Source organism: Ipomoea nil, unplaced genomic scaffold (assembly GCF_001879475.1).
Source record: "Ipomoea nil cultivar Tokyo-kokei standard unplaced genomic scaffold, Asagao_1.1 scaffold2827, whole genome shotgun sequence".
NCBI classification, from domain to species: Eukaryota; Viridiplantae; Streptophyta; class Magnoliopsida; order Solanales; family Convolvulaceae; genus Ipomoea; species Ipomoea nil.
In genome coordinates this window covers 816,232-842,879 of record NW_017619255.1, presented here as the reverse complement: position 1 = coordinate 842,879, position 26,648 = coordinate 816,232, and the positions used below count along the sequence as shown (strand labels likewise).

At 29.2% G+C, this 26,648-nt stretch overlaps 2 protein-coding genes across 3 annotated transcripts; both read right to left on the bottom strand.

The window, feature by feature from the left end:
* Nucleotides 1-4,487: 4,487 nt before the first annotated feature.
* LOC109159396 (replication protein A 70 kDa DNA-binding subunit B-like) lies at nucleotides 4,488-7,144 on the bottom strand. Its single transcript, XM_019307510.1, has 8 exons — nucleotides 7,073-7,144; nucleotides 6,623-6,893; nucleotides 6,418-6,514; nucleotides 6,194-6,318; nucleotides 6,017-6,104; nucleotides 5,796-5,928; nucleotides 5,389-5,673; nucleotides 4,488-5,303 (listed from the first exon to the last, which is right to left on the bottom strand). The coding sequence occupies exons 1-8, from the start codon at nucleotides 7,142-7,144 to the stop codon at nucleotides 5,178-5,180; spliced, it is 1,197 nt and encodes a 398-aa protein (XP_019163055.1). The 3' UTR covers nucleotides 4,488-5,177.
* A 1,402-nt stretch (nucleotides 7,145-8,546) lies between these two features.
* Nucleotides 8,547-11,071, bottom strand: LOC109159368. Of its 2 annotated transcripts, XM_019307480.1 has the most exons (5): nucleotides 10,350-11,071; nucleotides 10,036-10,110; nucleotides 9,878-9,922; nucleotides 8,857-8,940; nucleotides 8,547-8,715 (listed from the first exon to the last, which is right to left on the bottom strand). In XM_019307480.1, exons 1-4 carry the CDS (start codon nucleotides 10,511-10,513, stop codon nucleotides 8,919-8,921), a joined length of 306 nt encoding a protein of 101 aa, XP_019163025.1. In that variant the 5' UTR covers nucleotides 10,514-11,071; the 3' UTR covers nucleotides 8,547-8,715; nucleotides 8,857-8,918. The 2 variants fall into 2 exon arrangements, with proteins under 2 accessions (XP_019163025.1, XP_019163024.1); XM_019307479.1 differs by lacking the exons at nucleotides 8,547-8,715; nucleotides 8,857-8,940 and adding an exon at nucleotides 8,949-9,731.
* Nucleotides 11,072-26,648: the final 15,577 nt, after the last annotated feature.

Here is a 26,648-nt window from a genome sequence, read left to right as displayed (position 1 = left end):
ACATGGAACAATGCAGTGCATGCATGTTAAATAAAATAACTAGGAATCATTTTCCTAGTATAAAAAGAAATTCAATTTTACTTGCATTGGTGCACAGTGACTTGTGTGATTTTCATAGCACCCCATCTTTGGGAAATAAAAAATATATAGTCACATTCATTGATGACTATTCAAGATATTGCTATGTATACCTCCTGCATTCTAAAGATGAAGCCTTAGAAAATTTTAAAATATTTAAATTGGAGGTAGAATTGCAAACTAGTCAGTTAGTAAAAATATTACGTACTGACAGAGGTGGTGAATATTATGACCCATTATTTTTCCAATCTGTTGGTGTCATTCATGAGACTACAGCTCCTTATACACCACAACAAAATGGTGTAGCATAAAGGAAAAATAGAGTACTTAAAGAAATAGTAAACTGCATGTTATCAGTTTCCAGTCTGAGTGAAGGTTTCTGGGGAGAAGTCATGCTAACTGCATGTTATATTCTCAACAGAGTTCCTAACAAAAGAAATAGGGTAACTCCCTATTAACTTTGGCACAAAAGAAAACCAATTATTTGAAAGTTTGGGGATGCAGGGCCATGGTACGGTTGTCGGAACCTAAACGGAAAGCTCTGGGAGAAAAAGGCATAGACTGTATTTTTATAGGATATGCAGAACACAACAAAGCACATCGGTTCTATGTTATAGAACCAAATGACTTTATTTCGATTCATACCGTAATAGAGTCCCGGGATGCTATCTTTGATGAAAATCGTTTTTCATCAATAAATAGAACTAAGGATTTAATTCCTAGTTCTAGTGGGTCCAAAGTTGATGATAAAAAAATATGATCATGCAGTTCCACAAGAACCTGAACTTAGAAAAAGCAAAAGAGCAAGAAAGGAAAAATCATTTGGTGCTAATTTCCAAATGTATTTGATAGAAGGATCAAGGGAGTCTGTAGAGACTAAGAATCTATATTATTTTAATATAGAGGATGATCCTAAGACTTTTGAGGAAGCCACACTACAAGAAAATTGGTCATTAATGAGAGGTAAAATCGTCACTAAAGAATCAAAAACCATCATAAAAGACTTTTAATGATGGGAAATTTACCGTTGCCACCCGTCGTTAAAGCTTCCGCAGTTAAAAACAAATAGTGACGGGATGTGATACCATCATTAATAAGTATATAGTGATATTGTATTTACCGTCACTAAAATGTTCTTTTTATGACAAAAAAATCTCGTCACTAATACAACTACTCACTACCATAATTTACTCTCATTATATTCTTGTAACGATGAAAAATCCCGTCATTAATACTACTATTTACTAACAAAATTTTCCTCATTATATTAGATTTTGCCCGTCACTAAAAATTATAATTTAATGTCAAATATTATTTTTCTAATTTTATATATATTGTTACTTCTCATTAAATATTAAATTTGTAATACATTTTTTCTCACTAATCGATATTATGTTATGTTGTAACTATAGATACTAGCATGGTACCCGTGCGATGCACGGACTACTTATTAGTAATATTAGTGTCGAATTTTATATGGAACAAAATATCTTTTTATTTAAATTTAAAATTTATATGTTAAAAATATAATTTTATATAAGTTGAATTATTTAATTTAAATATCGACATCTAGATGCAAAACAATTAATACGCAATTACCACATCTGTTCACAATGAAATGCAAAGTATTATAAATTTACACATTATTGAAAACTTAATGGTAAGATTATCTAGATTGTTGACTCGAGAAATAACAACGTATAACTGACCATCTGGATTGTTGACCCATATAATTTTTTATTTTTTTTTGAGAATAATTATTTATAGAGAATGTTCTAACATTTATAGTAGATGTTAGATCTTCATTCTCCGCAATAAAAAAAAATAAAATATTATATACATATATTTAATATCAAGTATTATGCAAATTTATTTTCCAACATAGATTAAAAAGTATTATGCTAATTTATTTATCAAAACATTTATACTTTTACCAACTATTTATCAAACTAATTTATATAATTAGTACATCTAATTATCTAATTATATACATAAAAATATTATATTAAAAACATGATTTACTATTTTTTAAATAATATAATTGTATTTTTGTAATATAATAATATATTTTAACTATTATTATTATTATTATAATGTTCATAATAATAATAATACAATTTTTTTTGACTGAAATGTATAAATATGATAATAATATTATATAATGCATATAAATATTCAAATAATAATAATAATAATAATAATAATAATAATAATAATAATAATAATAATAATAATTCACAACATGGTTATGAAATGAAATTGAGATGTATGATCAGCACATATATATATATATATATGGAGACCAAGATTAGTCCATTTCAGCCCAAAAGAAAAATATAGCCCAAGTATAAAAGGCCATTGAACCCGTTTCAGACAACATTTTGCCATTCTTCACCATTTCGCCCTTCAACTTCATGCTCTGAGCTCTCTCATGTTCAAGAACAACCTCACTCTACCCATTTAGAAATCTGTTCATCATCTACTGTTCCACAGATTTAATTTCCGTATGAACAACTATTAATTTGTTTATTCCTCAAGATCAGCATTCGAAGAGCAGAGAAGAACAACTCCTCTACACACCGCCATAGCAGCTTAATGATCGGAGCAAAAAACTTCGAAATTATGGCGATACAGATAGCTTCCGTCAATAAAATGTAAGTTTTGTTTATTTTCTATGGCTAAAAAAACAATTTTAATTCGAAGATCTAAACCCTAACTTTTTGACAAAAATCCAACGAATACAGCTCAAGATCTAAGTGTGAAACATCGCTATATGTACATGCAAACCAAGATTTCTGTCAATTAATTCGTCATCCATGGTTGATACAGAGTGGTTCTTAGATCCGGTAAGATTAGAATATTTTCTTGTTAAATTTTCATTTAAGGTTATTAGATAAAAATCCTAACTATTTAATCTATCACTCAATAATTACTTTCATTAAAAAAATCACAGGAATATAGAAGAAGATCAGGAAAAATGGTATTTTCCCGTACATGCAAACAGTTGGCAAATAGATTGATTTATTCCAGCAGTCACGAAGAAGGACGCGTTAAAGATAAGTAGATCTGAACTATTTTATATATTTTTTAGAATAAAAAAATGCAAAGTTATTATACTATATCTTTAAATGTAATTTGTATTCTTAAAAATAAAATTGAAATAAAATAAAGTTGTGTACTGTATCATAATCAGCATAATGAAGATTAAAATTTTTGTAGTTTTTTCTCATGTTAGAAAATAAAAAGACATTTAATATAAAAGATTATGAGAAACTGAATGTTAAGTACCAAAACTACACTGTTAATATGGTTTAATTGATTCGAATTTATATCAAAGCAAGAGGAAATACAATATCAAAAAAGGTAAAATGAATAGAGATGTAGCCCTTACGAAATTTATACACAGTAATAGATCAACTGACCTTTGTTTTCGGATGATATTTTCCTCTTTCTTCCAATAATAGTGGAAGCTCTTAATTTCTTCATAGTTTTGAAGAGTTCTTCTTAATAGTTTATTATTTTTTAAAACTAAAAAAAAAAAAAAAATACAATACATTTTCATGTTCTCTCACCTTGTATTATAAATTTTAATTTCTTTATACATTTAAAAACAAAAGTAAGTACATTTGACCTGAGGTGATAATATTAATAGGTTTGCTGCAAGCAGATTCTTTTAAAGGCAAAAAGTGGAAGCTTTAACATGAAGGTAAATGTTCAATAGAACTTATAATTTATTGCACTGTAAATCTCTTGTGTGTTCATGTTCATTACCTCTTTACTTATTTAATATTTTTTGATGTGTTATATTGAATATTTAAAGATGACATGTAATTGAAAGTGTTCTGCATCTGTTATAGAGTGATAGAGTGTGTTCTGTTTACTCCTAAATTTTCATGTTTTTTTTTTTTTTTTTGTGGCATTGTTTACTTAAGTTTTTATATTATGATATACTATTCAGCTACTCATCTATTTGAGTAAATACTAACATTTCAAAATAGAAGCATTTTTTTTTTTTTGTGATTTTATCAATCTGGTTCATCTATTTGAGCAAATACTAACATTCCAAAATAGAGACAATTGATGGAGTTTTTTTTTCTGGATTTTATCAATCTGGTCTTTAAAATGTTACATGTTTTTTTAACTTTTTTTGAGGTGGCAAAACTGTGTACTTGTAAACTTTTATATATAGATTCAATATATATGTGAATGTTTTGTTCTGATTCCTATATTTGAACAAATACTAACACTTAAAAATAGTGGCAAGTGATGATATAGGAATCGGATGCCATTTTTTTTTTTTTAATGTAGAAACCTATGACATTCCTTTCTAACTTTCTTCACATTAGAATAGTAATTACATTACATAGAGTTTAAGTTCCCTTTTTTCCAGCTCTTATCAATCTGTTTTGCTCTATCTAGATTAATAGAGTAATTGCAAATATGACTTTATAATCATAAGTAGCATAGAAGGCTTAGTACACATTAGAAGGCTTAGTACACTACTAAGAAACATTAACTGCTACTGCTAAAGCTAAGTACATTAGGCTATGCTGCTAATGCAGCTTTCACAAAACTAAGAGCAAATCAGGAAAGTAGAATGGATCTACTTGGTAGCAGTAAATTGCAGCCTATGCACATTTTTAGCCCTAACCAACAAAAACCAAAACCAGCAAAAACTTTTCTTGACTACTTTTCTTTCTTCACCACCACTTCCTTAGCCTTCTTCGATGTACCAACATTCTCAAAGTCTTTAAACAAAGACCTCTTGAGAGGAACATCATTAGCACCAACACCTAAACCATCTTCAATCTCATCCAAGCCAGCAAATTTGTCCATAGATAAACCTTGAGACCCATCCTTCACCACAACACAGTCTTCATCATCACTACCATAGAATTCCTAAACAAAATATGCTTAGGGACAATAAATAAAACTATTTTTTAAAAATTAACCAAAACATAATTTACAGAAATACCTCTGAACATGCATCACCATCTGCATCCCCATCCTGAAAACCATTTTCATGAACAGAACCATTTTCTGGTTCTAAACTGGCAACTGAAAGACCTAAGCAGTGCTGTGTAAGCACTGCTTCATCCCTACAAATCCTTAGGACTGTGAAAGAAGAATAGTAACTCTCTATTCTGCTCCTTCTTCATAGCAACACGAAACAACATAGACATGTCCCGCAAACAACCTAGCTCAGGTGGAATACACTTATTCCCCTACAAAGATTTAAAGGAAAAACACATGAACATTTAAACTACTATCCTCAATACCCATCTATGTTGTCTAAGTGTTGATACCTACCTTTGGATACTTAGCTTTTAAATCACCAGCTAAAACACCTACCAACTCTGCACACTCACGATCCCATAAAAGCATAGGAGCATCCCCAGTTTGATCAGCCACACGTATAATCACCCTATATCTCACAACTCCCTCATGCCAGGAACTTTTACAGCCACCACAGTACATCATACCACCATCAGCAGCAACCTTTCTCCTGCAAGAATTACTCTTGCAAGAGATGTAATGCCAGTCACTTAAACTCTCTACATCCACAATTCGTCCTGCCACCCAATACTCCCCTAGCTGCAAGTAATATTTAGGTAAATAAGTAACTTAGCTAAAAAAAGGTAAAGGTGAACTAATGTAAATGGTCTTGAACCTTAGTAAATAAGTAACTTAGCTAGTGACATTGCATAATACATTACTTGTTTTTTGGAGTATATATCTTGAATAGAAGTAATCAGCACATCATTAGCGCGCGCAGCACGCCCAAGATAAGTATCAGATAGCCTTGATTCAGAATCTATACACCGTAAAGGTGTATGGTCACTGTTATAGCTACTAACAGAAATTAGGAAAATGTATGTTAGTACAGAAAATTTATATTTCTTTAGAATAACAGTAAAAAGAGGTTAAAGAATCTGACCTGCTCCTTAACTCACGAAACTCTTTGCAAGAGTGTGAGAAAAAAAGCTGAGTAGCACCAAAGGAGCTGCAGATACGTACTTCACCATCTGCAAAAATGATTTTAGTCAATACAAACCTTGATAAAACTGAGTAGAAACATATATGTAAATTAACAAAATAAATACATAGCACTCACTGTCCATGAATTTAGGTCGGCACAACTGAATCAAAACAATGACTGGATCATTAGCAACTGAGTGGAAGTAAGGAGTTACTTGATCCACATGCTCGTCCCACAGTGTACACTTAATTTGCTTCTTACTACAAAAGATTTTAAAAACAGCAGAAAATGGTTAAGATAAAATTATAAAATCAACATTAGTCAAACTTAGGGATTAAAAATAGAGTAACGAATCATACCAAGAGTCTTCAAGCACAAAGTCAATAAGCCTACTCTTTTTCCCCGCTATTGTCTTCTCCAGTGGTGAATATATCTCCACAATACGACCAATCACATCTGTATTTCAAAACAGCACCATATTAGTATATTAGTTAAATAAAGATTAACATCTCTTTTCTTGTTGTAAACTGACTGCATTTAGAAACAAATAGTATTAACACTAACCTATCAACACTTTCTCATCAATTCCTTGCTTTGAAAGTATGGCTTCAAAACTTTTGAAGCAAAACATTGTTTTTGGGAAATTAACACGCTTGTACTCCTTCACCAGAGTATCATGTTTGAATTTGATCAGGTAACGGTAACTGCTTGTTTTATATTTGAAGAAATTAGTGATGCATAGAAAGCTTCTAATGGCATACACTTTACCCTCTTTGAATATGTTCTTATACTTTGGAACAATATCCTTAGGTATGTGGACATGGATGAAGACACCCTATATTTAAAACACACCCAAAAATATCAAGGTGAGATATCAGTCAGGTCAAATGGATAAGAAATAACACTACAGAGCATGCTAAGCTATAATTTACAAACCTCTTGGTCATGAAATAGGCATTCCTGACTTCTTATTAATTGTTCATCTTTGATTTCAGTCACAAGATAAGATCACACACAACGCAATCTTATAGCCTTGGTGCTCTGCTGAGGATGAAGCTGCATCCCAACAATAAACTGCCCAGACATTACCACACTGCACTCCAGAAAACTCACCTCAGTACCTTAATCTTCAAATTCTGATATTCCTACTTGTAATCTATTTTGCAGAGCTTTGTGTTTGCATATCCAAGCTTAGAATGTGAATGTATTTATAAGCGTAGAAGTAAGCTGAGAAGTGTATAAAATATTTCAATAATTGTACTTTTAAGCACTCCCATACCTATTTAGGTTTTTCTACACGCTTCCTAAACAAATTAGACTACTAACTCTGTAGTAGGTAGTAGATAATATCCAATAGCCTAAAATCTAGGACTAAAATCACACGTCTCTCATTACAATCAGATCAGGCGGGAGAAGCAAAATTTGAATTATCAATTTGAAAGAAAAAAAAAGGAAATGATTTAAACATTCATTGGTCCTTTGGTCCTTTGGGCGGGATTTTCCCCCCAAAAGATTTAGCTTTATTATAGTTAGGATTTTATTAAAAAATGCAATCAAAGTGAACTGGACCAATATATTAAATGACTTTATAATCACTATCAAAATGAAATGTTTCATACAACTTTGTAAAAACTAAATCAAAGAAACTAATTATAACAAATAGCCATAGTAATGTATCTGTTGGTTATTTTGCCTCAAGTCTTTTGCATTTAGGTAACCAGGAGACTGCTCACCTACAAACCACCGAAAATCCTGCAAAATTTGCAGCAATTGAAGCAGAGAACAGAATTAGCATAACCAGACACAGGAGCAACTAACATTTCTTACTGGTTTTCTCATAAAGAAATCATGATTGCACTGACCTTGAACATGAAAGAGTGATACCCTTGAGTTTTTAACTCATAGTGGCCTGAAACTTCAAACAATTTGCTCTTGTTCTCATTACATAGACAGAAGCATTTTCCTGTCAATGTAGAAGAACATATTTGATAGAAGTATATAAAAATGTGGCAAGAGAGCAGTAAGGGAAATTCACTATTTGACATACCTAGTCCAATTGGCTTCCTTTGTAAGAGTTGTCTTTGGACAAGCTCCCATTTCAAGTATATGAAATGGCTCATACACCCATATTGAATAGCCACATTAAGAAGATGGTGCCAACATTTCAACCTGTAGCAAGTACACGTGGAACCACAACCAAAATAGAGCAAAGTAATGATAGTTTGTAGTTTTATTTTGACTCAACTTTATGAATATATAAATAAAATAGATAAAGAATACTTACAGTTCAAGTCTGCAGTAGTATACCTGAAGATAGAGACTATTTCACTGCACACAAGATCAAAGTAGCTAGTTTTAGCATTTGACAATCAAAAAGGTCCTAGTGTACTGTTGAAATTGGTTGAATATATTAAATCTCACATAAGAAAACATGATTTGTTAAATTATGACCTCAAAGCAAAAATCACTAAATGTCTCTGTTCTGCATAGCATGCACAAAAGTGTTCTATGAGTAAAATATAGATGCAATCAAAGTTGAAAGAAGGAAAGAGAATCAATGGAGATGGTTACCATCTCTTTGTAGGTGCCTGCAGAATGTTTTTTCTTCAACACTTGAATGAAATCATTGGCATAAAGATGAGGCAAATTGGGCATCCCTGAAACAAGAACAGCTCGATCAGCTCCTCTGGTAAATACTTTTAATTTCTATGATAATGGGCAACATCAAAGATTGTTTATATATATATATATATATATATATATATATATATATATATATATATATATATATAACTGACCAAAAACTCCGGGACCTCCATGATCTGTATAATAGATGAAAATCCTATCATCAGCTTTGCTGTCAACCACTTTTCCACTCCCACCTAAAACCAGTGCCAACTATTAAAGACCATACCATATCCAGAGCATAGTACACTTGCCACTTTGGCTCCTTGTGCACAACTTGTGGTGACAAAAGATAAATGACTTAAACTTTTACACTTAAGGGATTGTATATTTGTCAGGTTTATATCCCGTTGGTTGGCCGACTTAATTTTTTAGCGCAATCAAGCACAGCATAGAGCTAAAGTTTACCCAAAGTCTCCACTCAAAGCTCAACAGTCCACTAATAGTTATGGACATTTATGAATGACTGACAATTTATATATGCAGTGATACACATCAATGCCATCTGTAATCACTTTTCAAAAAGAATTGGGTACTAGGAGAGATCAATTGCTCATTCTATAGGAAGCTCTGCATACTTTATACAAAGCAAGCAGCCAAAGACTACCTAACTTATAGGGCCCAATAAAAGCTTGAAAGGAAAGGTCATTGATATCCAAGGCACTGAATTTGTTGATTTCTTACATAAAGAAACATTCTGTAGAAGTCTAAGTTACCAAAAGCCAGTTAGCCATCTAACGCAAGTGGAAACAACAAAGGTCTCCAAGACAAAGAAACACTCAAAACCACTAGGATATAATTCTTGCTAGAAGCAGGAGAAGAATATAGAAATAAACACAATTTCCAGCACATCATCATAAAAGTTCACCTGAATATGCATTTGGCTTTGCCAGCTTCAATTTAAATAATTTTGAACAATAGAAACTGCACTTGAACAATCTCTATAGTCCATTCTACCAGGCCAACCCCTTCCAATATGCTCAATGCTCTACATTACGGTTACTTATACAATTCATCCAACTACTTCTCAACATATATCTACACTATGCAAGGAGTATACAATTTCATCTTTCATTATAACATTAACAAAAAGAAAAATATTTAAGACTATAGATAGGATGATGAAAGAGTTACCTGGCATGCCTTTCATAGAGCAAAGAGTCTTTCTCCAGAACAAAGCTGAAGAAACAAAAAAAAAAAAAAAAAAAAAAAAAAAAAAAGTGAACCAGAATCTGTTATAGAGAAAAAGAAGTATCACACAAGCAAATAAAATATTTTGAGGAAGCTATTACCTTAATTCATCACTCACCCCATATGCAAAGACAATATCTTTAAACTCCTCCACAGAACCATGAGCATCACAGAACCTATGAAACATATAAGTATTGAAATATTTCAGAGTTGCTGCACAAAAAAAGTCGCATTATGAGGCACCACTATTGGTTAAATATCTTTTTAAAAGCCTATCAAGCTAAGAATAATATTCACTCTCCTTATTTAAAGGCTTGCCAAGCTCCACTGTCCTAATTTTTTGCAAATAATAATCCAAAACTTTGCTAAGAATGAAAAATTCTAGGAAATCAGAAAAGAGAAAAAGAACAATCACAGTGTTGAATCAAAACCCTGGCTGGTTTTGACATAAATCCTTACGAAGTCAACTCCTATGGTGCTAATGTAGTTGTCAATGTATGAATCGTCCTGAAATAAACAACTATAGAACATCATTATATTATAGCATTTTTTCATAGCTAAAAATCTAGCCTTTTTCATTAACCCAAAAAAAAAAAAAAAAAACTATCAGAATTCAGACACTACTTCAAGATAAGCACATTTACGTACACATACGTAAATCATACACCTATATAGACACCGTATACGTATAGATACAAAGTAGAGAGCTGAACATACAGCGAATCTGATAAGCAGGCAGGACTATGAATTGTGACATGGATATAATTGTTCAATCAAGTAAATATAGTATATTATCCATTAAATAATTGCAATTCAGTTCAATGAATTGTGACATTCAAATAGAGCAACTACTCTGTATTTTAAAGTTTTAGATATAACAGAAGATTTTTATTAATAAGATGGAAATTAAAACAAAGTTCTACTATTTGTCTGCTTTGCAAAGAGAAATAAGGCAGTAGGGAATCCCAATTTGAAAAGCATTCTTGTAGAACTCCCAAGGCATATAGGCAATATGAAATTCATAGCAGCAAGGACAACTACTGATAATCAAAAGATATTTGTAGAACTTCCAATTTGAAAAGCATTCTTGTAAGTGAAATACTAAGACTTAGAAAGAGGAACCAATTGAATTCTACAAGGGATTATAGTGTCCTACCAACTGTAAGTAAATTTAGTTAGCCTAGCTGCAAAGCTGGCTCAGAAAGAAAAGAAAACCAACGAAGAAAAGTCAAGAACTCTGGAATCCCCACCTTCACTGCATCATTTTCAAATTACACAAAAACATAAGCATATAACAGAATGAAGAAAAGAAAAAATCTTTATCATGTATTGATTTCCAACAAACCATACCTCAATCGAAGAATCCCAATACGCTCAATGAGAACCCAAAAATGGGGAAAATAACCAGCAAAACCAGAAATAAACACGAACCTCAGTCGAACCAGCTTCAAATTCCAACAAATTAGGGCTCAATTAAAGTTGTGGCTCACTCAGGGAAGGAGACTTGTAGTCGTAGGGGTTAAGTGCGGCGGCGTCGTTCTTCAGGCAGGCGAGACGTTGGCTGTGGCGTCTTCGTAGGGGAGGCAGTGGCAACGCAACGTCGACAGTGGCGTCGGATCGGCGTCTGAAGCAATCAGCGGCGGCTGTGGCAGTGGAGGTGGTGGTTGCGTGGTGGTGGAGTAAGATCTGAGAGAGTGAGAGGGTGTGGAGGGTGCAGCTATAACAAGAGGGCGCCCACAAACAAAATTTGGGTGGGAATTGAATTTTTGTGAAATAATTTGTAGATGTCAATAGTGAGAGTAATAACATTTGTTGTATCAATAGTGAGAGTAACTTTTTTAAATAAATATATAATTAAATTTTCGTCACTAAATCATAAATTTTTAGTGAGAGTAATTTTTAACCCTCACAAAAGTTATGCAAATAATACATTTAGTGAGGGATTTTTCTACCCGTCACTAATTTTTTGTCACTATGTGTTTTTCTTGTAATGCCATGAAATCTCAAGATGTTGCTTTCTGGAGAGAAACAATAAATGATGAGACGGATTCTATAATAGGGAATAATACGTGGATTTTAACTAATCCACCAAATGGTTGTAAACCGATAGGCTGCAAGTGGATTTTCAAAAAGAAAATGAAGGTTGATGGTACCATTGATAAATTTAAAGTCAGACTTGTCGCAAAGGGCTTTAAGCATAAATAAGGAGTTGACTTCTTTGACACTTATGCTCCGGTAGCAAGAATTGCTACTATTAGATTGTTAATTGCCATTTCGGCTATACACAATCTAGTGGTTCACCAAATGGATGTTAAGACAGCATTTTTAAATGGTGAATTGGAGGAGGAGGTTTACATGAAGCAACCAGAAGGTTTCATGGTTGCAGGCCAAGAAAATAAAATTTGCAATTGATTAAGTCACTTTATGGCTTAAAACAAGCCCCTAAGCAATGACATGATCGGTTTGATCAAGTGGTGCTAGCTAATGGGTACAAAATAAATCAGTCTGATAAATATAATGCATCTACAACAAATTTAATAACCAAGGACAAGGGGTTATTATTTGCTTGTACTAGTATTTGCACCCGTGCAATGCACGGAATGAATTTGTTAAGAATATATGAATTTATATATAATTATTTAAATTAGAACATCAAATATTATATAGTGCACTTAAAGATATGGTTTAGATCGTTTATATATATTTGAATGATATCATTTCTTGAATTTGTGCAAATAATTGCTCAAATTAATAGCTAATGTCTAGATGTACGCATGCGGTGTTATAACTTTAAAGATTTTATCTATCATTGTTTAGTACTTTCATAAATTAGGCAAATGTGCTCGTACTCTAACAACTCAGTTATAGAAATGAATTGCTATCCTTATTCATTTGTATTAAAGATATATTTTTTTGTCTAGATATATAACAATTTTTTCATTTAAAAAAAAATTAATATCACCGATTATATTTACACATTATTGAAACAACTTTCTAGACGACATTGCTAGTGGCAACACAATCTTGTTCATCTTCATCTAGAGCTAACACCTTCAATCCAACATGACGGGTTACTTGGGTGAAAATATATAATGGTAGAATCTCAATTAGTTATCCTTTTATATTTTCAGTCAATTAGTCAATTAGAATATCAAATGCAGTGATATTTTTACATAATTTTCGTTCCATTTTTAATTGATGATATAGATATTATTATTGAAATATTTCCATTCTTTACTTTTACTATTTTTTAAAATATGCATTTACTATTGATAATGTAGAATATTATTATTGAAATATTTTCCTCCAATTTTTAATTTTTATTCCATTTTTAATTAAAATGTAATGATCTGACCATTTTTTTCTTGTTTTTTAGTCAATTATGGATCATTTTTTATTTGCAGTCAATTATTAATATTCATTTCCTCTTATAATTTCAGTCAATTTGTAATATTAGATTCATTTTCAGTCAATATTTCTATTCTTTTTTATTTTTAGTCAATTATTCAATTAGAATATAGATGCAATGATATTTTACCTAATATTTTCGTTTCATTTTTAATTTTCATTAACTATTTATAAATAGTTATGCTGTGAAACCGTGTCCACATTGCAAGGTGGACATAATTCTATTTTTCATAATTACTGAACTATATGTTTATAATTATAAAACTATATATTCATAATCTCTGAACTTCATATTCATAATTATTGAACTCTATATTCACAATTACAAAACTCTATGTTCATAATTATTGAACTATATGTTCATAATTATAAAATTATATATTCATAATTTGTGAACTTCATATTCACAATTATTGAATCTCTATATTCATAATTACATAACTATAAGTTCATAATTATGTTCACAACACTATATTCATAATTATAGAACTATATGTTCATAATTTTTGAACTATATATTCATAATTATGAACAATTTTGGAATCGTGTCTACCTTGCAAGGTGGACACGGTTCCACAGCATAATTTATCAGGTCAATAATACTAAAAAAAAAAAGAAATAATAATAATAATAATAATAATAATAATAAGAGCCTTTGGACTTCTCAATACTTACCCACATTGATGGTCAAACAATTGTGTTTGTAAGAGAAGTAATATATAGAGGAGCTCAAGAGCTCCTCTTTCCAAACATTTTCAATATGGGATCAAAATGATCCAACATCATTTACAAAGGGAGCTCGTGACTCCCTTTTGTCTTATTTTTTTTTTTTAATTTTAATTTTATTTTGTATATTGTTTTGTTTGGATGATGATGATTATTATTATTATTATTATTATTATTATTGTTGTTATTATTATTATATTATTATTATTATTATTATTATTATTATTATTATTATTGATAAATTCGTCAAAATTTTAACGAATTCGTCATTTTAACATTTTAAGTTTAATCATAACAACAAAAATTTTATATAATAACTCAGAAATTTGCTCCAAACTACTAATAACTAATACAACACATACATATTGGGTTAATCTTTACCAATAACTATTACCAATAATATTACCAATTAATAGATTTTGATTAAAGTTATAACTATTACCAATAATATTATCAATTATATTATATTATAGAATATAATACCATATATAATATTACCAATTAATAGATTTTATTTAATTTTCATTTGAAATTTACTTACCAAATAAGTTTTGAATCTCTATATTCATAATTACATAACTATATGTTCATAATTATGCTCACAACACTATGTTCATAATTATAAAACTATATGTTCATAATTGTTAAACTATATATTCACAATTATGAACAATTTTGGAATCGTGTCTACCTTGCAAGGTGGACACAATTCCACAGCTTAATTTATCGGGTCAATAGTACCAAAAAAAAAATCTTTGGACTTCTCAATACTTGCCCACATTGATGGGCAAGCAATTATGTTTGTAAAAGGAGCATTGCTCCTCTTATATAGAGGAGCTTAAGAGCTCATTTTCTAAACATTTTCAATGTGGGATCAAACGATCCAACATCATTTACAGAGGGGGGTCCGTTGCACCCTTTTGTCTTCTTCTTATTTATTTTAGTTTTAATTTTATTTTGTATATCGTTTTGTTTCGATTATTATTATTATTATTATTATTATTATTATTATTATTATTATTATTATTATTATTATTATTATTATTGTTATTATTATTATTATTATTATTATTATTATATTGTTATTATTGTTATTATTATTATTATTATTATTATTATTATTATTATTATTTGTTGATAAATTGGCCAAAATTTTAACCAATTCGTCATTTTAACATTAATCAAAACCCCCCAAAAAATTATAACTTTAATCAAAACCCCCCAAAAAAATTATATAGTAACTCAGTAATTTGCTCCAAATGACTAAAAATTAATACAACACATACATTTTGTGTTAATCTTTCACAACCCCCATTAATAATAAATAAATAAATAAATAATAAATAAATAAAAACTAAAATAAGAAGACAAAGTTGAAGCTTCTTAAATAAGAACCTTTTTGATATCTCAATACTTGCCCACATTGATGGGCAAGAAATTATGTTTGTAAGGGGATCATTGCTCCTCTGATATAGAGGAGCTCTCTCTTTTCAAACATTTTCAATGTGGGATAAAAATGATCTCAAAATCATTTACAAAGGGAGTCTGTGACTCCCCTTTGTCTTTTTTGTTTTTTTGTTTTTTGTTTTTTGTTTTTTTTTTTTTTAATTTTAATTTTATTTTGTATATAGTTTTGTTTGGATTAGTATTATTATTATTGTTGTTGTTGTTGTTGTTGTTATTGTAATTTGATTATTTGGAAAATTCGTCAAAATTTTAAGAAATTCGTCTGTTTAACATTTTATACTTTATCAAAACACCAAAAACATTATTTAATAACTTAACAATTTGCTCGAAACTGCTAAAAACTAAAAAAACTCATTTACATTTTTGGTTAATCTTTCTCAAACTCCCTAATAAATTAAAAAAAAAAATTAAGAATTCATTATGATAAGTTTTTTAAATAAGAGCCATTTGACACGTTGGGTTTTAATAGGTTGTGGAACCATGTCCACCTTGCAAGGTGGACACAGTTCTATGTTCATAAATACTGAACTATAAGTTCATTATTATAAAGCTATATATTCATAATCTTTGAACTTCATATTCATAATTATTTAACTCTATATTCATAATTACAGAACTCTATGTTCATAGTTATTGAATTATATGTTCATAATTATAAAGATATATATTCATAATTTTTAAACTTCATATTCACAATTATTAAATATCTATATTCATAATTAGATAACTATGTGTTCATAATTATTTTCACAACACTATGTTCATAATTATAGAACTATATGTTCATAATTTTTGAACTATATATTGATTATTATATTCATAATTATGACCTATTTTTGAACCGTGTCTACCTTACAAGGTGGACACAATTCCACAGCATAATTTGTTGGGTCAATAGTTGTTGTACTATAAAAAGCCTTTGGACTTCTCAATACTTGCCCACATTGATGTGCAAGCAATTGTATGGTTGTAAGAGGAGCATTGCTCCTCTTATATAGAGGAGATCAAGAGCTCCTCTTTCCAAACATTTTCAATGTGGGATCAAAATGATCACACATCATTTATTAAGGGGAGTCACCTTTGTCTTCTTCTTATTATTTTTTTAATTTTAATTTTATTTTGTATATAGTTTTGTTTGGATTATTATTATTATTATTATTATTATTATTATTATTGTTGTTGTTGTTGTTGTTGTTGTTGTTATTGTTGTTATTGTTATTGTTATTATTTTAATTTTATTTTATACTTAAACAATAATATTGTTATTATAATTGAACAATAATATTATCAATTATATTATATTGTCGAATATAATACCATATATAATATTACCAATTAATAGATTTTATTTAATTTCCATTTGACATTTGCTTACAGAATAAGTTTTACTACAAAAGTTTTGGGAGAAAAATTTGTTAGGAGGATTTTACTTTTATATATATATATATATATATATATATATATATATATATATATATATATATATATATATGAGATTGATCCAATGAGACTACCGTTGTAGATGAGATCATGAGATCCCATCTCAACTATCTAAAAAAGTGAATTTAATGGATGAGATTGAATTAAAAATATCATTTATATAAGGATATAATTACTACATAAGAGTGCCATTGTAATTTCATTGTGTCGTTTAAATTTGTTTAAATTTGGTTACAATATATATATAGATTGTAAGAGGATCATTGTTCTCTCTTTTCAAACATTTTTAATGTGCGATAAAAATGATCCCAGATCATTTACAAAGGGAGCCCGTGACTCTTTTTTTTTTTTTTTTTTTTTTTTTTTTTTTTTTTAAATTTAAATTTTATTTTGTATATAGTTTTGTTTTGGACTATTATTATTGTTGTTGTTGTTGTTGTTATTCTAATTTGATTATTTGACAAATTCGTCAAAATTTTAAGAAATCCGTCTGTTTAACATTTTATATTTAAACAAAAAACCAAAAATATTATTGAATAATTTAGCAATTTGCTCCAAACTGCTAAAAACTAAAACAACTCATATATGTTTTGTGTTAATCTTTCTTAAACCCCCTAATAAATTAAAAAAAATTAAAAAAAAAAAACTAAAATAAGATACCATTACGATAAGGTTTCTTAAATAAAAGCATTTTGACACGTTGGTCTTCAATAGGTTGAGAAAGTGTACACGAATAGTTATGCTATGGAACTGTGTCCACCTTGCAAGGTGTACACAGTTCCATGTTTATAATTACTAAACTATATGTTCATTATTATAAAGTTATATATTCATAAATTTTTAACTTCATATTAATAATTATTGAACTCTATATTTACAATTACATAACTTTATGTTCGTAATTACTAAACTATATGTTCAAAATTATGTTCACAACACTATGTTCATAATAGTAGAACTATATACTCATAATTATTAACAATTTTGGAACCGTGTTTATCTTGCAAGATGGATACGGTTCCACAACACAATTTACCGGGTCAATAGTACTAAAAAAAATTAAGAGCCTTTGAACTTCTCATTTATAAAAAGCCTTTGGACTTCTCAATACTTGCCCACATTGATAAGCAAGCAATTGTATGGTTATATAGAGGAGATCAAGAGCTCCTCTTTCCAAACATTATCAATGTGGGATCAAAATGATCCCACATCATTTACTAAGGGGAGCCACCTTTGTCTTCTTCTTATTTTTTTTTAATTTTAATTTTATTTTGTATATAGTTTTGTTTGGATTATTATTATTATTATTATTATTATTATTATTATTATTATTATTATTGTTATTATTATTATTATTATTTTGTTGTTATTGTTATTATTTTAATTTTATTTTATACTTGAACAATAATGTTTTTATTATACTTGAACAATAATATTATATTATAGAATATAATACCATATATAATATTACCAATTAATAGATTTTAGGGGGCCCTTAGGGTTGGGGTTCAGCCTTTTGGAAGAATTAATAGATTTTATTTAATTTCCATTTGACATTTACTTACAAAAAAGTTTTGAATCTCTATATTCATAATTACATAACTATATGTTCACAATTTATAATTATGCTCACAACACTATGTCCATAATTATAGAACTATATGTTCATAATTGTTGAACTATATATTCATAATTATGAACAATTTTGGAATCGTGTCTACCTTGCAAGGTGGACACAATTCCACAGCATAATTTATCGGGTCAATAATACAAAAAAAAAAAATAAAAAATCTTTGGACTTCTCAATACTTGCACACATTGATGGGCATGCAATTATATGTTTGTTAAAGGAGCATTGCTCCTCTTATATATAGGAGCTCAAGAGCTCCTTTTCTAAACATTTTCAATGTGGGATCAAATGATCCAACATCATTTACAAAGGGGAGTCCGTGGCACCCTTTTGTCTTCTTCTTATTTATTTTAGTTTTAATTTTATTTTGTATATCGTTTTGTTTGGATTACTATTATTATTATTATTATTATTATTATTATTATTATTATTTATTTGATTGTTGATAAATTCGCCAAAATTTTAACAAATTCGTAATTTTAACATTTTAACTTTAATAAAAACCCCCCAAAAAATTATATAGTAACTCAATAATTTGCTTCCAAATGGCTAAAAACTAATACAACACATACATTTTGTGTTAATCTTTCACAACCCCCATTAATAATAAATAAATAAATAAAAACTAAAATAATAAGACAAAGTTGAAGCTTTTTAAATAAGAACATTTTGACATCTCAATACTTGCCCACATTGATGGGCAAGAAATTATGTTTGTAAGGGGATCATTGCTCCTCTTATATAGAGCTCTCTATTTTCAAGGTGGACACAGTTCTATGTTCATAAATACTGCACTATAAGTTCATTATTATAAAGCTATATATTCATAATCTTTGAACTTCATATTCATAATTATTGAACTCTATATTCATAATTACAGAACTCTATGTTCATAGTTATTGAATTATATGTTCATAATTATAAACATATATATTCATAATTTTTAAACTTCATATTCACAATTATTGAATCTCTATATTCATAATTAGATAACTATGTGTTCATAATTATTTTCACAACACTATGTTCATAATTATAGAACTATATGTTCATAACTTTTGAACTATATATTGTTTATTATATTCATAATTATGACCTATTTTTGAACCATGTCTACCTTGCAAGGTGGACACAGTTTCACGGCATAATTTGTCGGGTCAATAGTAATACTATAAAAAGCCTTTGGACTTCTCAATACTTGCCCACATTGATGGGCAAGCAATTGTATGGTTGTAAGAGGAGCATTGCTCCTCTTATATAGAGGAGATCAAGAGCTCCTCTTTCCAAACATTTTCAATGTGGGATCAAAATGATCCCACATCATTTACTAAGGGGAACCACCTTTATCTTCTTCTTATTATTATTTTTTTAAATTTAATTTTATTTTGTATATAGTTTTGTTTGGATTATTATTATTATTATTATTATTATTATTATTATTATTATTATTATTGTTGTTGTTGTTGTTGTTGTTGTTGTTGTTGTTGATGATGATGTTGTTGTTATTGTTATTATTTTAATTTTAATTTTATTTTATACTTGAACAATAATATTTTTATTATACTTGAACAATAATATTATCAATTATATTATATTATAGAATATAATACCATATATAATATTACCAATTAATAGATTTTATTTAATTTCCATTTGACAATTACTTACCAAATAAGTTTTACTACAAAAGTTTTGGGGGAAAAATTTGTTAGGAGGATTTTACTTATATATATATATATATATATATATATAGATGTAGATGACATGTTAATTTTTGGGTAATGATTTTGAAAAAGTTAATGAAACTAAGGATTTTCTTAATTCAAGTTTCTCCATGAAAGATTTAGGAGAAGCATAATTTCCTTTTTTCAATTCGAAATCAACGCTTTAATTCGTTGAATCTATAGTAGAATTATGTGAATTTGTGTTCTAATTAATGGAATTTAAAGGATAATTCACCGTTTGAACACAAAGCGATGCTGCTTATACTCTTTCAAAGTTTATAAATGCAGAAATGTGTCAGTACTTGATCTCTATCTTTTGTTCTTTAGGTTATAACTATATTACTCTGTATACTTTGTTAGACAATAATATGACTAACATGAACTATAGTAAACGAGTAACCTGCCTCGTTACAGCGGAAGCTTTAGGATCGCCCGAATATCCCCAGCCATAGTCGTTGGCATTGCCACGAGATGGTAAACTTGCATAATAAAAGCTAGTATTTTGTCTACCACTTCCCTCCCGAATACTCGATGGTGCGTGTATACTGAACACGAGAGCTGTGGGAGGACTGATTATGCTTAGAAGCCTACATGCCATCAACGTAGGCAGATATTCAGTTAAAGCTTAACTGAATATCCTGAGTTGCCTAATAGACTAAGTCACTAACTGACTTAATATTCCACTTGCACCACAACCACTTAATTAATACAATATATTATATATTGTATACAGGGAAAATACTTACATTCTCCCACTTGGTGCAAGTGCTAGCACAAGCCTCATTAAAGAACAAAATACATGAACCATAGTAATACGTCCTCTATTAATCAAGTGAGTAATATCTTCTATGATCACATGCATTTTAAATTCCCTAACTTAGGTTCTTTATGAACAAACCCTATGTTTATTCTTAGTCCCTTAATGGATGTTTCTCAAAATATATAATGTGCACAACTGAAGGAAGAAACCATCCAAATTCACTGTATGATCTCTAAAATATTAGAAGCATGCCTTAAGTAGAGATCTCTTAATGTTAGCATATATAATGCTAACTATATTCTATGACTTCTTTATAAGTTTACATAAACACTACCTCTAACGGCTAAGAGCTTGGAGTTGACACATCTGTCACTCCCACTCATTAAGATAGCCAAAAGATAGTCAAGTCACAGAAACATTCCAATAACATAAACCATAAGGTCTAAGTCAATAATTTTGAATCTTAAACATACACCAACTTCCCAAATAATCTCAAGGTCCACCTCGAAATTAATTGAACATTACGAGTCTTATTATGTCTTACAAAATTGTTTTGAGCCTTACAAACCAAAAATGGCCCAGGATCAATTTTGAAGAAACTAAAGACTCTGTTAATTGCTAAAGAATTTATTAATTGGCAGTGCACCACAAGTTAAATGTTTTCATTCTAATAAATTCATTAATATTGTTACAACATTTTCATAAATATGTTGTACAACCAAACGTTCAATGAAATGAACTTATGAATTATAAAAACAAAAGACTAAATTAATACTTGTGGAAACTTTTGGACTTATTGCTAGACGCACAATCCAATTTGGAATGTATGAAAGCAATTAAATCCATCAGCTTTAGTGGAGTATTTTAATGATCTTTTTCTAAATGATCACTCCCACTGATTAAGATATTCTTTAGTCAAATTAATAATATAATACTCATAATTGATTTGACCAACTAAATAATGAAGATATAATTCTCCACCATTAGTTGGGCATACTAAATAATCAATATTTGGTTCCAATTATAGTCCAACTAAATGAATAATTAATGAGGACATGATTCTCCACCATAGTTGGACATACTAAAATAATAAAATACGCCTTCCAAAACCAAGTTGGAATTCGGCTCAGAAGATATATTTTATTATTGGAATCCAAAAGACGTATATCATACCACGCAACTTACTATAGTTAGTCCAAATAACCAATTAAGCTTCGTGAAAAATAATTAATAAAAGGTGTATCTGAATTTTGGGAAGTGACTAAATACATGTTTTGTCAATGCAAACCATGAAACTTAGAATTATAATTGAACTAAATTTATAAATTCTAAGCAATTGAGATAAAGTTATTATCTAATGGGTTGATGAATTTATTGATATAAAACTTGCCTGTGGGCTAAAGTTTTAATTCTATTAAATTCAATTAAGAAATCCTTATGATAATATTTTAATCTCAATTACTAAATGGCCAGAAGAATCTAGTGACATAAAACTTGCCAGTGGGCTAAAATTTTACTCAATTAGATCCAACTGAAATTTTATGATGAAACAATTATCAAATGAGTTGAAGAATCAAGTGACATAAAAACTTGCCTGTGGGCTAAAGTTTTAATTCAATTAGATTCATTACAACCATACAATTATCAAATGAGTTGAAGAATCCAATGACATAAAACTAGCCTGTAGGCTGTAGGCTGAAGTTTTAGTTCAATTAGATTCATTACAACCATTATGAGAAAAAAAACTTAAGAGATCATGTTCCTTATCTTAATCTCTATGGGCAAATTAAGATATATGACCTAAAGTTTACATCATAAAATTAAGCTTCATGGTAGGGGTGAAAATTACTCATAAAGTAAGTAAAATTCTTTATTCCTATCATTACTGATAAAACTACTAAACTACATTCCGATACATAATTACCTGTGGGCTAAATTATGATCATAGTTCAGTATTTCATCCTAATTAATCATACAAATATAACAAAATTGCATGTGGACTAAATTCTATCATATTAGATACAATTAATCACGATTGATATGTCTAGAACTTTATGTGACCCTAACAACTCAATATATAATTTTAACTGATTAAGGATGTTGTGGCTACTCCCCAACTAATTAAAATTATAAGATCACTAGACATTTATCATTGCCATCATTATGTGATTTGAACTTTAGACAATTTTTAGTTATAAATTAAAGATGCTGTGGCTAGTCTTTAATTAATCTAGAAATTGTAATCACTTGGCAAAAAAGGGAAATTAAATCCTAACAAACGAATTAAACCAACACATGATATACAATTATTAGGTATACTCCCAGGAAAGTTGGTCGAGACGAAGCTCGGTTAAATACCAACTCCTTAGACAGAGTAGCGTCGCAAGGGGGCTAGTAGCAACAAGGCTTTTAAGCCAGGGCCATAGAACTAGTATTCCTCCCCAAGAAACTTCCCTAAGTCATGTATTCTCATGTTTGAAGTAAAATCATTTGGGAGATCTATAAAATTGTAGATTCACCTATGGATAAGGCTTTAAATCAATGAACTAAATTAACGGACTAAACGTGCTCAAATTCAGGCACTACCGCAACTAAAGTTTATGCATAGGTCCAACTTAATAAGGAACTAATATAATTCCATCCTAAAGTATGCATTTCTAAAGGCATAATAAAATTGCATAATGTAAAAAACCAAAATATTATGCGGTGGACAAGTATGCATAAAATTAAACATTAAACTCATATATTCCAAATAAATTGCATAAACCAAAACAATTTTAAATATGAGCAATAACCTCAAAGTATACAATTAATATTCAAAACTAGTATGATTTCTAACCAAAAGAAATCCAAAATTTGAATAATAATGTAATAGATATATACTTGAAAGGTTAAAAACTATAAGCCCACGTGAAAAAGTTTTAATTGCATAAAATCAACTTTGTGAGAAACAGGCTAAATTCACAAATATCAAGCCATAGTATATGTTTTATTCATAAATAAAAAATCTCACAAATTGTAATTGCATAATTAAACTTAATATTATGTACTTAATGTGATTAAAAGCATAAAACAATCTAAATAGTATGAAAGAACACTAAATGTGCATTCATTTATTCATACTTAAGTCTAAATGTGGGCAATAACATCTAAAAACATAATTCAAATACTAAATAAATTATGGGATAGATGTATAATAATGCCTAGAAAACATGTTTTTCCAAAATTCTGAATTGATTAAAAAATCACTCTCCAAAATTCAATTAATAGTATTATTAATTGCATAAAATTGCAAATAAACCAAAAAAGCAATAAATAGTCATAATAATATTATTATGTTAATTTGGAGACTAAATATGGAAAAACAATAGTTAAAACTGTTAACCTTTAAACCATTTCGGATATGCTTTAAAATTTAATGCAACTTAAGTCCGAAAAATAAATGTCACATAAATCAATTTGGAAACAATTCATGACTTACCATAAAAATAATGTTATCATTAATTAAAATATTAATAGTAATAAGGAGCATTATAATCACTATGAACATTTTAATAATGACAAACATGGTAATACATATCTTAATGTTTCCATATTCTTAAGGATAAAATGTGACTAGTTCAAAATGGTTAACAGCTATAACAGTAGTTACCAATAATAATAAACTGTAATTAATGATTTGCGTGCCTTAATGATGCAAACTGCATCTATCGATAGCACTAACATCGATAGCGAAGAAAACCTCCAAAATCTCCCATCTTCACGGAGAGTTTAGTTGAATCGCCCAATGGTACGTAACAATTTATTGGTAACACTTAATTACCATTATTTATAATAATGGAAAATGAAGTGACATGGGTAATCTTACCAATGTACCAAATATAGTAGATTAACATGAATGAATAATTATTATGAAAGGTAATACATGAGATTAGCCCATAAACTTAATAACAGTAATTAATAATGTAATTTAATGATAATTTTTCAATTAAATGTAAAACTGTAATTAAGAGACGCCAAATACTAATCTCAATTTACCACATAATATTTAACCATGACTATGATGAGTTATAAGGAAACTGAAATTAAGGTATAACCAATTTACCATTCGAAAGGCAATATGTCAACTATGTATATTGCTTGCCATGAAAAATACTTAAGATTATCGTTAAGACCCTGAAAACTATTAATAGATTAAAACATATTCAACTTAAATAATAGTTATAATTCTTAATGGCCAAAACAATAATTATCTATATTATCTATACTATACATAAAAACAAAATCCTGAAATTTTAACTTCCCACCCAATTTCTAAAAAATCTCTCTTCCTAATAAATATTTTGATTTCTACTTTCTCATTCGTACAATAATTCTGCGTTAAAATTCTATTCTAATATTATAAAATAGTGTAATACAATCTATCTATACTATATATAAAAACAAAATCCTGAAATTTTAACTTCCCGCCCAATTCCTAAAAAATCTCTCTTCCTAATAAAATATATTGATCTTTACAATAATTCTAAGTTAAAATTTTATTGTAATATTATAAAATTGTGTAATACTATTCCTATTCTAATCTATATCTATTTTATATATCAGTGTTGCAAAAATCGTGTCGCTGGCCGCGGTGAGGACTGCCGGAATCGGCCTCCTCAGCGGCCACCTCGCCGGCTGAACCGACCTTTAATTTTTTTAATTTTTTATTTTTAAGTTATAGAGTGTCAAAAGTTCAGCAAGGCCTAACTTTTGACTCCGTTGTCTGTTTTGGACAAATATTTTTTTGAAATCGCGTATTTTTTCGAGATCTATCCACCGCAAACTACCGTTGGCGGTTTGGCCACCAATTTCTAAAAAAAAATACTTTATTAAAGAGTTTCTAAGAAAAAACTATGAGAACCTTATGTTTTATTAATGAATTTTTAAAATTTTTAATTAAACAATTGTCTCGTGCATTATTTAATAATCTTTCTTTATAATTGGTCAAATTATTTAATTATGGTAAATTTGGGAATAATTAATGATGGTAATAGAAATCCTAGAAGAATATAGAATTGAACAATATTTAATTATTGTTATATTATTATTGTGACTCACGGAATACAAGAGTTAATGCCATTTTTTGTCCTAGACTTATTGGGGCATTGACACTTTTCATCCTCCATAATAAAAATTGCCATTTAGTAGCCACTGTTATTGATCGTTGGACAGTTTTGATCCTCCGTCAATGACGCCGTTTGTTGACCGTGAATTAGAAGGGTTTTTCTGTCTTTTTATGTTCTAATCCTTGTATTTCTCCATCCATTGTTCACTGCTACATCCATTTCTTCAAACTGAGGTTATCCGCTTCAGTCCTTTCTAACATTAAGAAACCATCTTCACCCAACTATCAATCACGAATTTTACATTTGACATCAATCTCAAGATAATGGAAACAAGTGCAGTTGGATTAGAAATGGCGTTAGTCCATGCCTGTGGAAATTTTGTCGAGCATACAACATAACTAGCAAAGTCAGGAATATCACCCAACCCCTCCCTTAACCTTTCTGCATCAAC

What these genes read in the sequence shown, in the direction of transcription:
- LOC109159396 (XM_019307510.1), bottom strand. Translation starts at nt 7,144, where the DNA reads ATGTCTGGGCAGTTTATTGTTGGGATGCAGCTTCATCCTCAGCAGAGC. An exon ending in AGGCTATAAGATTGCGTTGT is followed by an intron (nt 6,894 to 7,072) that starts GTGTGATCTTAT and finishes TTTTAAATATAG; the next exon opens with GGTGTCTTCATCCATGTCCA. An exon ending in ATATATACTCCAAAAAACAA is followed by an intron (nt 5,674 to 5,795) that starts GTAATGTATTAT and finishes TATTACTTGCAG; the next exon opens with CTAGGGGAGTATTGGGTGGC.
- LOC109159368 (XM_019307479.1), bottom strand. Translation starts at nt 10,513, where the DNA reads ATGAAAAAGGCTAGATTTTTAGCTATGAAAAAATGCTATAATATAATG. An exon ending in CAGGGTTTTGATTCAACACT is followed by an intron (nt 10,111 to 10,349) that starts GTGATTGTTCTT and finishes TATGTTTCATAG; the next exon opens with GTTCTGTGATGCTCATGGTT. An exon ending in GGGGTGAGTGATGAATTAAG is followed by an intron (nt 9,923 to 10,035) that starts GTAATAGCTTCC and finishes TTGTTTCTTCAG; the next exon opens with CTTTGTTCTGGAGAAAGACT.